Source organism: Medicago truncatula, chromosome 8, assembly GCF_003473485.1.
Source record: "Medicago truncatula cultivar Jemalong A17 chromosome 8, MtrunA17r5.0-ANR, whole genome shotgun sequence".
Taxonomy (NCBI): Eukaryota; Viridiplantae; Streptophyta; class Magnoliopsida; order Fabales; family Fabaceae; genus Medicago; species Medicago truncatula.
In genome coordinates this window covers 34994180-35010767 of record NC_053049.1, presented here as the reverse complement: position 1 = coordinate 35010767, position 16588 = coordinate 34994180, and the positions used below count along the sequence as shown (strand labels likewise).

General features: G+C 33.6%; 1 protein-coding gene across 1 annotated transcript; it reads left to right on the top strand.

The window, feature by feature from the left end:
- Positions 1-2343: 2343 nt before the first annotated feature.
- On the top strand, positions 2344-16264 carry LOC11408170 (folate transporter 1, chloroplastic). Its single transcript, XM_039829351.1, has 11 exons — positions 2344-2644; positions 2738-2817; positions 6369-6445; positions 7473-7536; positions 7923-8016; positions 8175-8248; positions 9762-9872; positions 10732-10803; positions 10936-10956; positions 15534-15601; positions 15877-16264. Exons 1-11 carry the CDS (start codon positions 2542-2544, stop codon positions 16007-16009), a joined length of 897 nt encoding a protein of 298 aa, XP_039685285.1. The 5' UTR covers positions 2344-2541; the 3' UTR covers positions 16010-16264.
- Positions 16265-16588: the final 324 nt, after the last annotated feature.

Below are 16588 nucleotides of genomic sequence, written 5' to 3'. Positions count from 1 at the left end.
AAAATAAAAAACATATATTTTAGCCTTGTAATTTGATATTATTCTTATTTTTGACCTTATAACATACGTGTAGTTCAAAGTAGTGACCTAGATGTTGATTTTTTTTTTTCCAGGCATGTTGGACGTTAAAATATGACTTTACACAAAAAAATAGATTTTTTTGACTAGGGACAAATTAATTATGAATTTTTATTCCCCATAATTATAAATTTCTTAAAAAATTTATAATTAATTCGTCTCTCATTTAAAAATTATAAAATTTCATTTTGAAGGTTCTTATTATGTTCTAACCATGCCTACAAAATTTGACACATGAGTATATGCTTACTAGGAACAAAATTTCAATTTTACATGTTTTGGTTGAAAAATAAAAATAAATTGAAACGTCTTCGAAATGCTATGAAACTTTGGAGATCCTTTTTATGTATTTTTATAAATGTTTCTGCAAACAATAAACTCAAAATTCGATTTATAGGTCGAGATTTCCGTTGTTTTGTTTTTTGTGTTTTTGTCGCTTTAAAAATTCATAATTAATTTGTTGTTGGTCGATTTTTTTTTTTTTTTTGTAAAGCCTTTTTTTTATGTTCTTAACATGCCTCTAAAAAATCATGAAAAAAAAAAAAATCAATCTCTATGTTGCTTTTTTGGACTTCACGTATTTTACAGGGTGATAAATAATAAGAATCTCGAATGATAAGGTCATGATATGTGTTTTTTATTTTACATGGTCTTTTTTCAAATTTCATATATATTACAAGATCAATTTCAATAATTAATCCTTATTAATAAATATCACTTTCACGGTTAGATTATTCAAACCTAAATCAATTTACTTTCAACTCGTTTTTAATAAAATCTAAGCTTAATTAATGATTTGGTCCCTTAAGTTATTTGTTGGTTACATTTTAATCTCATAAGTTATTAACATTACATTTTTGTCCCTTAACTTATAATCCGTTAGCCAAATAAATCTTATCTCTTAAATTGGTGAAAATCTGTTAATCTTCTATGAACGGTTACAAAGGTGTTTGCATTGCTAGTTTTGAGCACATAGCTTTCAAATGAACACTGTTTTGCAAAGTATTCATTTAGTAACACTTGTTAATTGTGTTAACGATCTCAGTGTGAGAAGCAGTAACAAAAAGAATGGTGGCGATGGCATGGTAAAACATTATATATAATCTGAAAAAAAAGTTTAAATATGTCTTTAGTCCTTGCACTTTCATCAGATTTTGGTATTGGTTCCAACACTTTTTTTTGTTTGGAATTGATCCATGCACTTTGTAAAAATATTGGTATTGGTCCCTCTATTAACTTTCTGTTAAAAAAAAAACACAAAACTATTGGTATTGGTCCCTGTACTTTGTAAAAATATTGGTATTGGTCCCTGCACTTTGTAAAAATATTGATATTGGTGCCACGTGGCGTGAAATGATTGGGCCACGTGGCACTCCGTTGGTTTTATGTTTTTTTTTTAACATAAAGTTAACAGAGGGACCAATATCAATATTTTTACAAAGTGCAGAGACCAATACCAAACAAAAAAAAAGTGGAGGGACCAATGACACATTTAAACCGAAAAAAAAATCACAAATACACTTGTTAATTTCCAAAGATAAGAAAGACCAGCGGGACGGAAATAATAAAATCAAAGAGTTAAATGATTGTGCATCATTGAAATGATCTTGACTAAGATTAAAATGATCTTACCTAAAGGGGAATCTAAATATTTGCTAGATAAACCACTGATGTCATAGGGAAAGGTAACCCACAGGAAGTTGATTAGAAGCTTGATGAATATGGTTTTGTATTTGGGGAAAATTGAACATTGAAGTTTTAATTGAATTATTGGGTTTGCTGGGATTTTATTTTTTGGTTTTTTTGAGTTTGGTGTTGAAGGGAGGCGATGGAGTTTTTTAATTTTGTGATGGAACTGATGAAGAGTTGATGAAGGTGGTGAATTTTGTTGAAATTCTGGATTTTAACGATGAAGATTAACATATTTTCACCAATTTAACGGAAAGAATTTATTTGATTAATAGATTATAAGTTAAGGTTAATAACTTATGAGATCAAAATGTAACCAACAAATAACTTAGATACAAAATCTAAAATCTTTACATTTTGATAAGACTATTTTTCTCTCACAGTCGAACGGTATATTATCAAAATCACTTGCATGTAAAAATCAAAAAGATTAACACAATTTAAAAAAAAAAAATAAAAAAAAATAAATTCATCAAAACCAGTTTTGATCATTGCATAAGCAAACGAAACACACACTTTAGAGAGTGAGTATGCGTGACCAACAAGACCAAAAGCATCGAAATTTCCAAGCTTCTCTCGTTAAGGTTGAGAGAGAAAGGTCCCACGTGACAAGAGAGAAGTATAGTTATTGATTCTTACATGAAAGTGGTAAGTGATAGCGACGTGACGTGATTATGAAAAAAGTAGAGATTCGCGTTCTCCATTTTTGTTTCTCTTGTCAACTTTGAAACTCAACTGAATCACTCTCTCCCCTCATAGACATTAGACATAGTCATGAATGAGTTGCAATGGGAGTACCCCGTCGCCAGCTTAACCACCGGATTCGCCTTCATCACTTTCCAGTATCCCCTTGATGTTGTCCAAACTAGGCTTCAAGGTTCCTTTTCTCTACTTTCACGAGATCTTTCTCATTTCATATAATATAACCCATTTTACTATTCAACCATTATTTGATCATCTTGCATTGCAGTTCACGATGGTAGACTCTTCTCTCAATATCCCAGATACAACAACACTACTCACGCTATTTTCACCATTGCTCGTAAAGAGGTTTGTATTTTTCTTAGCTAGCTTCCTCTAGGTACCATTTAATTTGGGAAATGAGAGTTCTTTTCCATGAGAAAGTTAATCATGTCCATTATATTAAATAAGGAACATATTCTTATCATACTCTCTCAACCACTAGATTATTTTTTTATACTATCTTTCGCACTCTCTCTTTCATGTCCCCACACACCCATACCACCACCACTAAATCACAAATTCAACAACCACTTTGACCACCACTGCACCACCACACACCACCATGGTTGCTGCCGGAAAACTTGTTAGCGTACGATTTTTAAAATAGGAAGACCAAAACATCATTTTCTTTTTAAATAGAAAGATCAAAAATACATTTAAACCTTATTTTTTTAACATTTTTTCTTTTCTTTTCTTTTTTATGCTTCCAGGAACCCATTAATTTTTTTATAAAAAAAAAATAGAAGAAAAATAATATAATTCAAAATTATATAATACAATCATTTTACCTGGAGAGAAACGAATTAATTGGATAATATTGCATCGTTAGGTTAATTTAGATTCTTTATAGGAAAATTTGCAGGTACCCTTGAGTTTTGATTAAAATGATGGTGCCATTTAATTTGGAAAAGGAGAGTTCTTTCCGGCAGCAACCAAGGTGGTGTGTGGTGGTGCAGTGGTGGTCAAAGTGGTTGTTGAATTTGTGATTTAGTGGTGGTATGGGTGTGTGGGGACATGAAAGAGAGAGTGTGAAAGATAGTATAAAAAAATAATCTAGTGGTTGAGAGAGTATGATAGGAATATGTTCCCCATTTAATCTAATGGACATGATCAACTTTCCCATGGTGGGAAAGAACTCTCATTTCCTAAATTAAATGGCACCCTTCCTCTAAACCAAATTATAAGAGACAAGACTACTATTACAAGCAAAAATTTATTATTTTTATTTTTAGCTAATGTCAAGACAAACCTACTAAGTATTGCATTGGACACTTGCCGGTATGCAATAGTCTTGTATGGTCACACGAGATCTAGAGTGTCTACACATAAAGAGACACATTTATCTAAACTGTGCAATCAAATTATTATTTTTATTATTAAAAGAAGTATCTCATTGTGTGTCTAAACACAACATATTTGGTCTTAGTCGGATTGTTTCTCTCCTCTTTGATATGTTTATGTGGGATAGGCTGTTGGTCTTTACTCTTTACACGACATTGCAGCTACTCTTTTATTATGATCATGTCGATTTTGCTTTGGATTACAAGTTTATTGTAGATCGCTTTCATTCAAACCTAGACGATAATAGTGAACTAGGTTGTATTATTCAGGCTTGTAAACAATTGATTGCTTGTAATTTTATGAACTCTTATGTCGAGTTCAATTGAAAACAAGTTAATGGGGTCGCTCGTGAATTAGCTAGGGTAGCCCCATCCGGGAGCATATTCCCTCCTGTGAAAACTTTCTCCAGTTTTCTACTGTTTAAATCTAAACCATTAAATACATTATCTCTCTTCATTTTGACATTTAATTCCTCACATGTATTTATCATTTAATGGCTAGGATTCCACTGGGAGAAGATCCAATCCTGCCCCATCTCACTCTAACTCACACACATTTATAATGATGTACAATCATGTATTAGATAATTGATAGCTAATGAAAAACAATGATTTTCTTTCCTAAAAAAAATAGATTTGGTCGTAGTGACTACAATAGCTCCGCTGGTATACCAATTTCTTAGGACCAATGCCATAATGGTACTCCCTCCTCTCATATCAATTGTAGCTTAAGGCTATGCAGACTTTTTACAAGAAAAAACCTCACTTTTGCGGTGATTATAAAATCCAGTTAATTGCAATTAAAACATACACTTCAGATCATTATTATAAGTAAAAAAATCATTTTTTAGATTTATTTATTAAATAATCAATGCATTAATCGGTCATTCAATAAATCGAAAATGTGTTTTTTATTTTTTCTTATAATAATAATAGGAATGTGTAAATCAATTTCACTAAATATTAAGACTCAATCAAGTAGTTTTTTTCTTCTTCTTTTGAATGACAAATGTTAATATGTTAATTGTTATGTTAGCTTTTTCTCCTTGTCAAGACTTGAACCGTGGACCTCTGATTCAAATCGGTTGAAATACCCAAGTCCCCCTCTTTCAAGTAGTTAAATTAATTGCTCAAAAAAAAAAAAAAAAAGTAGTTAAATTAAAACTTTCACGTGGTGACAAATAATATAGTACTTTATCTTGATTCAATTTTAAGAAGAAAAAAAATTGTACTTTCACACTCATTAAAGATGTTGGTTAAGTGCATTTAATTTTTTTTGGATCTATGTAAAAAAGTATAAATTCATTCACTAACCTACTCCTAACTGATGCTCATCTCCTCCCACCATTAATTTAAGGATATTTTTTGAATAATAATATTAAATGAGAATAGATTAACTGCACTTGCTTATATCTGAGTTCAACAACTTTAGACTTTTTTTTTTTCCTTATATTTAAGTCCAACAAATTTAGACATGTTTTTATTTTTGCTTATACTTAAATCTGAAGTATTAACCATGGATTAGTCCAAGTGGTAGGGGACTTGAGATCGAGTTGGGAAAGGAGAACCCACATTGTGTGCCCATAGGTTCCTCGAAGAAGATTAGTCAACATTAAAACGAGAGTGAAAACTTTGTACTGATAACATGATAACCAAAAAGAAAATTGAATCTGAAATAGTATGAGACAAACAAATATTCAAAAATTTGCACTTAATAGAACATACACAAAGTTAGAACTATGGTTTCTGGTATTTGTGATGATTGAAGAGAAAGTCAGCACTATGGTTTGTAGACTTGTAGTATTGGTGAGTATTGAAGGAAAACTGAATAGCATCCCAGAAATTTAGTGATATGAATGCGAACTGAGTTTTGGTGACAAATTGTATCAAGCTAGGAAGCATGTGTAGGACATGTATAGAATAACAAGAGGTCATTGACATGTGATGACCAATTGTAGATTCTACAAGACATGATGGGCTAAGATACAACGTGCAAACTTAATATAATGCTAACATAAAAATACAAATTCTAAATTATACTACTAAAGACATCATTGTTTCTTAAGTCAGCATTAGTCATTATATAATACTACAGTATTTTTATCAAACAATTGTGCTATCCCAGTACTATTGATACTGAAATTCAAGCATGATTGAATTGTGTAGGTTAGAAGGATCCAATATAATATTTGCTAGCTGTTTTGGAGTGTCTAGGCTGTTAGTCATGCCCTTATTTGTGAGGGTTACTAGTCCCTGTTGGTTAATGAATGTTAACTCAAGCCTTTAGACTTCATTTCTCACCACGCGCTTGCTCTTACTTCTGTGAGGGTCATCTCGTGCATTAGTTGTTACTATCTCTGTAGCTAGGATCACAGGCTTCTACGTCCTTTGTTTCCACGTATAATTGACGGACGTGGTGTTAGTAAATTGACGTATAGGAGAAAAATTTCTGGTTTAGGTACTATGTGTATGTCATACTAAGAATGTGCTACTTACATATTGCGACTTGTCTTGCAGGGATTGAAAGGGCTATATGCAGGCTTTCCTGCTGGGCTTCTTGGCGCAACTATTTCATGGAGTTTATTAGTCTTTTAGTAAGCAGTTAAAATTTAAACCTTTCATTTTTACATCTGATACTCACTTAGAGAGAATGATATTATATTAGGATGGCAGACTCTTTATCTTTGCATTCTGATGTTTGTGCATGTAGTATAGTATGCGTCCCGTCTGGTTAAATTTTAACTTGTTTCAGTGGGTGTGATTCTCTCACTCTCTCTCTCTCTCTCTCTCACACACAAACACACACACACTCTCTCTCACACACACACATGACACTCACTATTCATTAGTAGCTAAGGACTACTTTTTTGGGGCATTGCTTGTTTTTCATGTGGAAGGATTGTCCCCCCTCCCTCCCCATAGTGTTAACTTCACCACATTACTAATACTTCTGATGCCGTATTAGAAATTGTAAACTATCCTAGAGAGATAATTTGAGAGAGATGACTATTCTCTTTTCCGAATTTATTCTTTCTTTTCTATCATTGTTCCATTGCAGTTGAGAGTGGCCTATTTATAGATTCACCTATTGACTAAGGGTCTGTTTGGGAGTTTGGAGGGGAGGACTTTGAGAGAAGAGGAGGAGGGAGAATTGAAGAGAAATCTTCAACCTTATTTGAGAGAGTGGTTTTGAAGAGAATGAGAAAAGAATGCTCATGATTAATATACTTTTAATTTTGAAAGTATTATAACAACATAGAAAAGATTTGAACAATTTTCAAAGTCCTCCAAAATCCTCCTCCGATACTTTTTTTGAGCTATATTAGGGAGATTTTGTATTATGAAGAAAAATAAACTCTTCCATTCCTATTTCTTTTTCCTTCTTTCCTTTTTCCGAAGCTCCCCTCATAAACCCTCAAACACACCCCAAGATATCTAACTAACTTCAGTTAGTTAGTTACATGGGGGGTTATAGTACGTTTATGGTGTAGCAAAAGCTTTCATGAGTTGGAGGAAACATGCTCCCTTGATAATTTTTGAATTGTTGCTGGTCCATCTTATTGCTTTCCTAGAAGACCAAACTCATCACCCCATTTGTTTTTTATTTTTTTACTATTGTAGCTATGGAATAGTTAAAGACAGACATGCTAGGAGCAAAGTGGAGAAGTCAGGAGCTTTGATGACGGTGAGTGTTCAAAAATACAATTTTATGAATGGATATCAACATTTATAATTCATAGTAAGATGTTTGAATAAATTACATGTTTTTCAGTCTTTCTAGCGTTTTGTATTTATTGTTGTTGCAACATGGAGTAAACTTTCATAATCTCGGTTGGTTCGAACCGAAGGAGTGGCGAGAAGTGATACGATTAAATGCTTTTGGTATGTATAGATGAATTCCCTGATGAAAATTGTTGCTTGAATATCGTGTAAGGATGGAACTAACATACATCACTACTATCTTATCTGTGTGCATAAGGGATCCAAAACCAACCAATCATACTGTGGCACATTCATGAATGTGGCAGAACTGAATTTACAATCATTTTGGTTTCCTTCACCTGTTGTCAGGTTTGCTTGTGCGCAAATCCTGCTTTTGTAGTGAAGACAAGGTTGCAGCTTCAGACGCCTCTTCATCATGCACGGCCATATTCTGGGCTATATGGTCTGAACTCCATCTTACATTAGCTATATATTTTGAACTCTTTACACTTGGCGGGGACGTTTATCCCTCTCACCCAAATCATGCTGTGGTTATATTCATCATTTATACCAATTGCGAACCTGCCATGATGTTATTTTATCTGTATAATCGAATATCAGATGCATTTAGAACCATAAAGAGGGAAGAAGGATTCAGTGCATTTTACAGAGGAATTGTTCCTGGTTTTTTTCTGGTATGTTGCTTGCTCTTTGTATTTTTCCTGTCGATCTTACCGCCTTAAATATTAATGGAAGATTACATGTAATATGTGGAATTGTGCATGGTTAAAGGTCTTCCTTCTTCAATGAACATAATACAGTACAACACAGTGGATCCTTCATTCAATTTCTGCTAAACGTTACAGAATTTATTTGTCATTTTATTGTCATATGACTAAAACACATGTCATAGTATGAATTGGTCAAATGTCTTCAGCAATCATTCATATTGCATGTTAGAAATAGATTAAAAGCTCTACAAAATATCTCTCGACCTATTTGGTAACAAGTTCGTCAAAAATTTAAAATTCACGTGACCTAGCTCATTACCTCTATCATTATCATCAACATCTTAGTTAGAGGTATAAAATCATTTATGGTCCATGAGATGGTATTTGAGCCTTTGATACTAGAGTGGTTGGTGATCTGTGTTGCTCTGACTCTTACAATAAAAATGATTGTATTTTATCGTAACATGAGAAGTCTAGCTACTGGAGTGCAATGTGTGTAGAATTATTGCGACAAATAATGACAAACGATGAATAAATGAATGTGGATTCGTTTTGTCTGTTGCTTCATGTCACTTAAATCTGAATATTTCTCGTTGTGTTCGTAAGAGCATTACAAGTCTATACATACAAGAGGGGAAATAAATTCAATCCCATAATATTAGGATCATACCAAAATAGAATCAGCTATCTAAGGAATCTAAGATCCTTTCAAATAAGTTGATATTAAATAGGAACCCAAGAATTTGATTCCAAAGAAAGAACAATTTGATTAAGAAAATAGAAAGGAATAGGAGAAAAATCTCTCCTCCAAGGATTTCCCCTTCACAATAGAGTCGCTACTCTTTTCACAAATGTTTACAATGATCAACTCTAAGAACACTGACATTCCTTGAAGATCCGGCAGGTCGGACCAATTGTTAGGAACCCAAATACAAACACATACAAATACGAATACAAACACAAACACAATGAAACATAGACACTGATAGTGTCCAAGATATAGGATATTAACATGATATATATTTATCATGAAAAGTTCATGGAAAATTACATTTTAAGGACCACTGTCCAAAATATTTATAATCTAGGAACATTTTGCCTTAGCGTGTGTAATTAACAATCTATAAAGCACTTTCAGAATGGGATGGTGTGCAATTTTCGAGTAAATGAACAATCTTCTTGTCATCTAATGCCATTCATTGGGTGGATTTCATATTTATTTGTATTTGATAACATGGAATTCATGGATGAAAATTTAATTATATAAAACATTACCTTCTGATAATTTTGTTTAAGTGTTTTAGTTTGTTATTTGTCAAGCTTTTTATAGATTATTTTATATCTAATGACACCATTATTTGTTTTTAAATCTTGATGGCTACTGGCTATACTAAATAGTAAATATTATCAAAATTATGATTTTAAATGTCTACTTGTTGTTCATTGAGTGCTTGCTTGAATCTGTGGGGTTTAACAGATCTCTCAAGCTGCTATTCAATTCATAGTATACGAGCAGCTTCGTAAAACTGTTGTCAATTTGAAGACCAAAGGAAGTAAAATACAACATCAAAAACCTGATCAAATCTTGGTATGTTATTGGACCTTGGATCTATTTACTTCTGAAATTTCACTCGTACTGGACTATTTACATTTCATAAATGATAGTTTGGTGATTGGCCTTTTTGGTTACTTGAATGACATTGAGTTCTTGTTCCTATACATCATTACTCCATATTGGTAGAGCAAAATGACACATCCATAATCATGATCCTTATGGTTGCTGCTTTTATGTGGCTAATGGATACCTGGGCTGGAATTACTAGATCATAATCTGTCTTGGTCCTGATATATCTAAGCTTATATTAGTTGCGTCAGTTAGCTTAATCACTATTTTCATGCGTAAAGTTTCATTATACAAAGGTCAATTGTCAATGAACTCCAAATTGTGGGGTTATGCCAAACTGTTAGAAGGTCTTAGATATAAATAGTTTGTCATTAGACATGATTTATGATAGGATATTCTTGTCACTAGAACTATGTAGTTAGGTTCACCTTGTGGGAAAGGCTTTGTTGTTGTGAAATATAATACTTGTGCGGCACATATTGGCTCTTCTACCCTTGCGTCAAACCATTTTGCAATTTTTTTAATAAGTTCAGATTAATGCATTGAAATATTAAACCAATCATTCCTTCAGATTTTAAGGCTTTGTTAAGTTGTTAATACGGCTATGGTGAATTCTGGGTCATTTTAAATGAAACAAAAGCATATATTTGAAATGTGTGATAAACTCATGACTTTTTAAGACATTCTGAGTCTTGTATTGTATTCTTAGCATCCTGCTATTTTATGCTTACAAATGTTTTCTTTTGCATGTTATATTCAAGCTCTCAAGGTACTTTCCATAATTTACATATGTAATGTTTTGATATTTTATTTCTTTCCTCAGAAATCTGTTGATTATGCTGTTCTTGGAGCAACATCAAAAGTTGCTGCATTACTCTCACTCCATCCAATTCATGTACAACTCTCTCCCCCTTGTATTTTGACAGAGAAAATTTGGATTCTAGTGTCCCTGAACATAATATATCAATCATAGAAGAAGTTGCTTTCTCATGTGGCATGCTGTTTTTTTTCCATCCTTCTTTTTCAGGTTATACGGACTCGTTTGCAGGTACCAGAGTGTGGTTAAAATGATAAGGATAATTGTTGTTAATTGAACAAGAAAACAGTTGCAGAAAATGAACAAGAAAAAGGAGAAATAACTGCTTTCATTCATATAATTGGTCTAATAATTCAAACTGAACATAACACACCTCTTTTACATAGTTTAACAATACTAAAACTTCCAATAACTACCACAATACAACACAATTAATTAATAAAAACTGTACAGCAGTTACTAAAATAAAAACAGACAACACACACATCAGCAGTCCTAAGCATGATATTTAACACTCCTCCTTGCTTTAGGAGCTGCAAACACCAAGCTTTGATCTCATATCTTCAAACTTGATAGTTGATAAGGGCTTTGTTAAGATATCAGCTTTTTGCTCTTCTGTTTTGCAATAAACAAGAGTAATAACACCATCCTTCTGCACTTCCCTCAAGAAAAACAATTTGATGTTGAAATGCTTGGTTTTTCCGTGAAAAACTGGATTATGAGAAATAGCTATTGCAGCTTGATTATCAACAAAGATCTTAGTGGCTTCTTTGTGGTCAAGATGAAGGTCACTCAATATCTTTCTCAGCCACATAGCTTGATTAACAGCAGCCGTTGCAGCAATAAACTCCGCTTCAGCAGTTGATTGAGCCACTGTTTCTTGTTTTTTCGAACTCCAAGAGAAAACACTAGAACCAAGTGTGAAACAATAGCCAGAAGTGCTTTTCATATCATCAGCAGAACCTCCCCAATCGCTGTCTGAAAAACCAATCAGCTTGAATTCATTGCTTTTGATAAATTTAATGCCAAAGTCACATGTTCCTTTCACATATCTAAGCACCCTCTTTGCTGCCTTGAGATGACATTCACTTGCACAATGCATAAACCGAGACAAAATGCTTACCGCATTCAAAATATCAGGCCGCATGGCTGTCAGATACATCAAACAACCGATCAGACTTCTAAAATATGCTTGATCAATCTTTTCAGTTCCATCTTCTTTGCAAAGTTTCTCCTTTGAATTCATTGGAGTGCTCATTTCTCTGCATTCTTCAAGTTTAAACTTTTTCAAAATTTCTTTTGCGTATTTCATTTGACAAATGAAAATTTTATCCTTGCTTTGCTTGATTTCCATTCCAAGAAAGTAAGTCATTAATCCAAGATCTGTCATCTCAAATTCCTTCATCATTTCCAATTTAAATTCATCAATCAATGCAGCATTATTTCCTGTCACCAAAATATCATCAACATAGAGAGAAACAACAAGAATATCAACCTCATTGTGTTTGATGTAAAGGGTAGACTCAGACAAGCTTTTCACAAAGCCCAGAGTCAACATATGATTATCAATTCTGCTGTACCAAGCTCTTGGTGCCTGCTTCAATCCATAAAGAGCCTTCTTAAGAAGATAAACCTTGTCTTCTTCCCCTTTCTTCATAAAGCCTTCAGGCTGTTCAACATAAATTTCTTCTTGCAAGAAACCATTTAAAAAAGCTGATTTAACATCCAACTGGTATACTTTCCAACCCTTTTGGGCTGCAACAGCAAGTAGCATCCTTATGGTGTCTAGCCTGGCCACTGGCGCAAATGTATTAGAGTAGTCCACTCCAAAAATCTGAGCATAACCTTTAACAACTAGCCTTGCCTTGAACTTGTTGATAGAGCCATCGGCATTGAGCTTGGTTTTGAAAACCCACTTGACGCCAATGATTTTCCTATCTTGAGGTCTGTCAACAAGCTGCCATGTATTATTTTTCTCAATCATGTGCAACTCCTCCTTCATTGCAACCATCCAATTTTTATCAAGTTTTGCTTCTTCAAAACCAGCAGGCTCACAAACAGCAATGTTGCATCTTTGATAAACATCAGAAAGTAATCTTGTGCCCCTGACAGGAACATCATCTACCATTTCATTTTCCCAATCTTCAATGTTCTCATCAATTTTTTCTAAGGTAGGAACCTGGAGTTTTGGAGTTTTGGAAATTACCTCCATCTCCTTTGTGTCATCCCAGTTCCACTCTTCATCTTCCATAAAATGCACATCTCTACTTACAATAATTTTACCATTTTGTGGCTGGAAAATTTTATAAGCTTTTGCAACGGAGCTGTAGCCAATAAAAATGCCTGGAAGAGCTCTTCTGTCTAGTTTATCTCTCTTGATTTGTGGAACATGAGTAAAGCACAAACATCCAAATATTTTAAGGAAATTCAGGGAGGGTTTATAACCATACCAAGCCTCAAATGGCGTCTTATCCTTTACTGCTCTTGTAGGAAGCCTATTTTGCAAATAAACAGCAGTGTTTGCCGATTCCGCCCAAAATTGCTTTGGCAAGTTCTTCTCATGCAGCATACATCGGGTCATCTCCAATATAAGTCTGTTTCTTCTTTCACTAACTCCATTTTGTTGTGGAGTGTATGGAACAGTCAATTGATGATGAATGCCAGCGTCATCACAGAATCGATCAAATGCTTCAGAAGTATACTCTTTGCCATTGTCTGATCTGAGAGCTTGAATTTTACAACCACTTTCATTCTCCACTCTTGCTTTGAATTTCCAAAATACTTGTGCTACCTCTGACTTGTGCTTCAGAAAGAAAATCCAACACATACGGGTAAAATCATCAATGAATATAGCATAATAAAGACTACCATTCAAAGAAGATGTTCTTTGTGGGCCTGCAATGTCAGTATGAATTAATTGCAACTTCATTGTTGCTCTCCAAGTTGTCTTTGGAAATGGCTTCCTGCTTTGCTTTCCAAACTGACAAGCCTTGCAATTTGAAATATGGCCATCAAGTTCTGGAATGTCATTTGCCATCTCCTTGGATTTCAATTGCAGCAAACCTTGATGATGATAATGCCCGAGCCTTTTGTGCCATAAGTCTCTAACATTTTCTTTCATTTGAAAAGCAATTTGCTCCTCCTCCAATGGATTTAGAGCAAAACTTTTTCCTCTCATTTTTACTTTGAAAATGTCTTTGCCATCACTATCTTTAATCAAGCAGCTTTCATTTTCGAACAACACTTTATAACCTCTTTCAAGTAATTGCCCAACACTTAACAAATTCTGATCAATTTCAGGGACGTACAACACATCAGAAATTAACTTTGTACCTGAATAGGTTGAGATTGCTATTGTTCCTTTTCCTTTCACAGCAATGTAATTGCCATTTCCAACCCGAACTTTTGTTGAGTTTGCATTGCTTAGTTCCCTGAATAAATCCTTATTATGTGTCATGTGGTTGGTACAACCACTATCAATCAGCCAATTCTCACTTGATTCGATGCTAGAGAAACATGTTGCAACGAATAAGTGATCCTCCTCTTCCTCTTGATCAACAACCTTTGCCTCATCATTATGTTGTTGATTCCTATTTTTACAAATAGCAGCTTCATGCCCCATTTGATTACACTTGGTACACTTAGCATCAGGTCTTCTCCAACATCTTAAGGGTGGATGACCTTTCTTTCCATAGTGTTGACATGGAGGATAAGATTTTCTTCGAATTACATTCTTTTCTGTTGCATTGGCTGATGTTGAACCCACATTCTGCTGCTTGGCTGCTAATGCTCCTTCAAGTGTTGTTTCCTCTCTCATCAATCTCCTCTGTTCTTGTGCCTTCAATGCATTAAGCAATTCTGCAAAAGAAATTTTTGAGAAATCTTTGGTATTCTCCAAAGTAGTGATGGTTGCTTCATATCTTTCGGGTACAGTTACAAGAATTTTTTCAACAATTCTTGAGTCAGAGAATTTTGATCCCAAAAGTCTCACACTGTTTGCAATATTGAGAAGTTTGTCAGAGTAATCTTGAATCGTCTCAGAATCCTTCATTCTTTGAAGTTCGAATTCCCGAATCAGGTTCAGAACTTGCATGCCTTTAATTCTTTCATCACCTTCATATTCTTTCTTGAGATAATCCCATATCTCCTTTGCTGATTTCAAGGACATGATTCTTGTGAAAATAGTGGTTGAGACAGCAGCAAACAAGCAGGCCTTTGCCTTTGCCTTCTTTGTCTTTTTTTCCTTTTGCATTTTTATTTGTGCCATGGTGGGATTGTTTGGAAGTACAGGAATTTCATAATCTTCCCACAAATCCAAAGCTTCCAAATATGCCTCCATACGCACTGCCCAAAGTTGGTAGTTGCTTCCGTCGAACACCGTCGGAGCGATGCCGGAGAGACTTGCTTCGGTTTCCATGACGTTAAACTCACACAGATCCCTTAGAATAGGGCTCTGATACCAATTGTTGTTAATTGAACAAGAAAACAGTTGCAGAGAATGAACAAGAAAAAGGAGAAATAACTGCTTTCATTCATATAATTGGTCTAATAATTCAAACTGAACATACACACCTCTTTTACATAGTTTAACAATACTAAAACTTCCAATAACTACCACAATACAACACAATTAATTAATAAAAAAACTGTACAGCAGTTACTAAAATAAAAACAGACAACACACACATCAGCAGTCCTAAGCATGATATTTAACAATAATACATTAATACTTAGTTCTTACCTTTTAAATTTTAATTGTGTAACTTTCTGAATCTCAAAGCTTGACTGAAACTTCTTTTTCTCTGCAGCAACGACCTGACAGCGATGGAATACCAAGATATAAGAACAGTTGGCATGTTGTAAAAGAAACTGCACGGTACATATTAAAACTCGTTAAGATCTATTTTGCATCTATCTCTTTATTTACAAACAAGGAAAGGTGAAACTGGGTTTAAAATGATATATATGTTATTGATAATTGCATTTCTTAGACATTGGCAACAAAATAGGTTGACTCCTCGTATAACACTGTCGATCAATTATAAAGATTATTGTTACTTTTGTGTGTATCCATAATTCATATTGGTATGCTTTAAATTTCATTATGAACCAATATATTTTTGCATTGTTGATTATGTTGTTTTCTTGCAGGTTTGAAGGTGTCCGAGGTTTTTACAAGGGAATCACCCCAAATCTCTTGAAAAATGTTCCAATTTCTTCAATAGCATATATCGTTTATGGAAAAGTTCTAAAGTTACTTAAATCGGCTAGAGGGAAGGACTGAATATTTTATATTTATAGCATTGCATAACCACTCAATAATGTGGATACAGTTTTTGGAGATCAGAAGCATTCTTGCCACAAGTTCATGTTCAATATCTTTCATGTCATAGTTGGATACTTATAATTTGATCAACGAAATTTCTGTACTGTTTGACCTTTTGTAATGTAGAGCTTCACCTCATATACCTTATATGGGCAAAAGATCGTACATCATGTTAACCTTTATAGGAGAAATATGCTATTTCCTTTTACAGAAGATTAAGGTGCAGTGCTAAGAGAATTTGCTAGTAAAGACAAGTTTTGTGGTAAACGAGAAATAAAAATAAAAATAAGGATAAAATTTAGCTGCATTTCTTAATTTAAAACACCCTTTTTGTAGATATACAAATTTTGAGAAATTTATAGATTTGAGTAAATTATGAATAGTTAAAATTAAGAACCATACAACTTTTTTTTAAGGAGAATCATACAATTTATAAATGCAACTCAATTGATACATTAAACAAGGTTCATACCCGAAAATTCTCACTTCTTACCATTACACTATTTAAGAACAGTACAAAAAAACACATAAATACAC

Excerpts from the sequence above, each read along its gene's own strand:
- LOC11408170 (XM_039829351.1), top strand. The coding sequence starts at position 2,542 with ATGAATGAGTTGCAATGGGAGTACCCCGTCGCCAGCTTAACCACCGGA. Across the intron at positions 7,537-7,922 it reads AGTCAGGAGCTTTGATGACG|GTTTGCTTGTGCGCAAATCC; the intron begins GTGAGTGTTCAA and ends ACCTGTTGTCAG. Across the intron at positions 15,602-15,876 it reads GTTGTAAAAGAAACTGCACG|GTTTGAAGGTGTCCGAGGTT; the intron begins GTACATATTAAA and ends GTTTTCTTGCAG.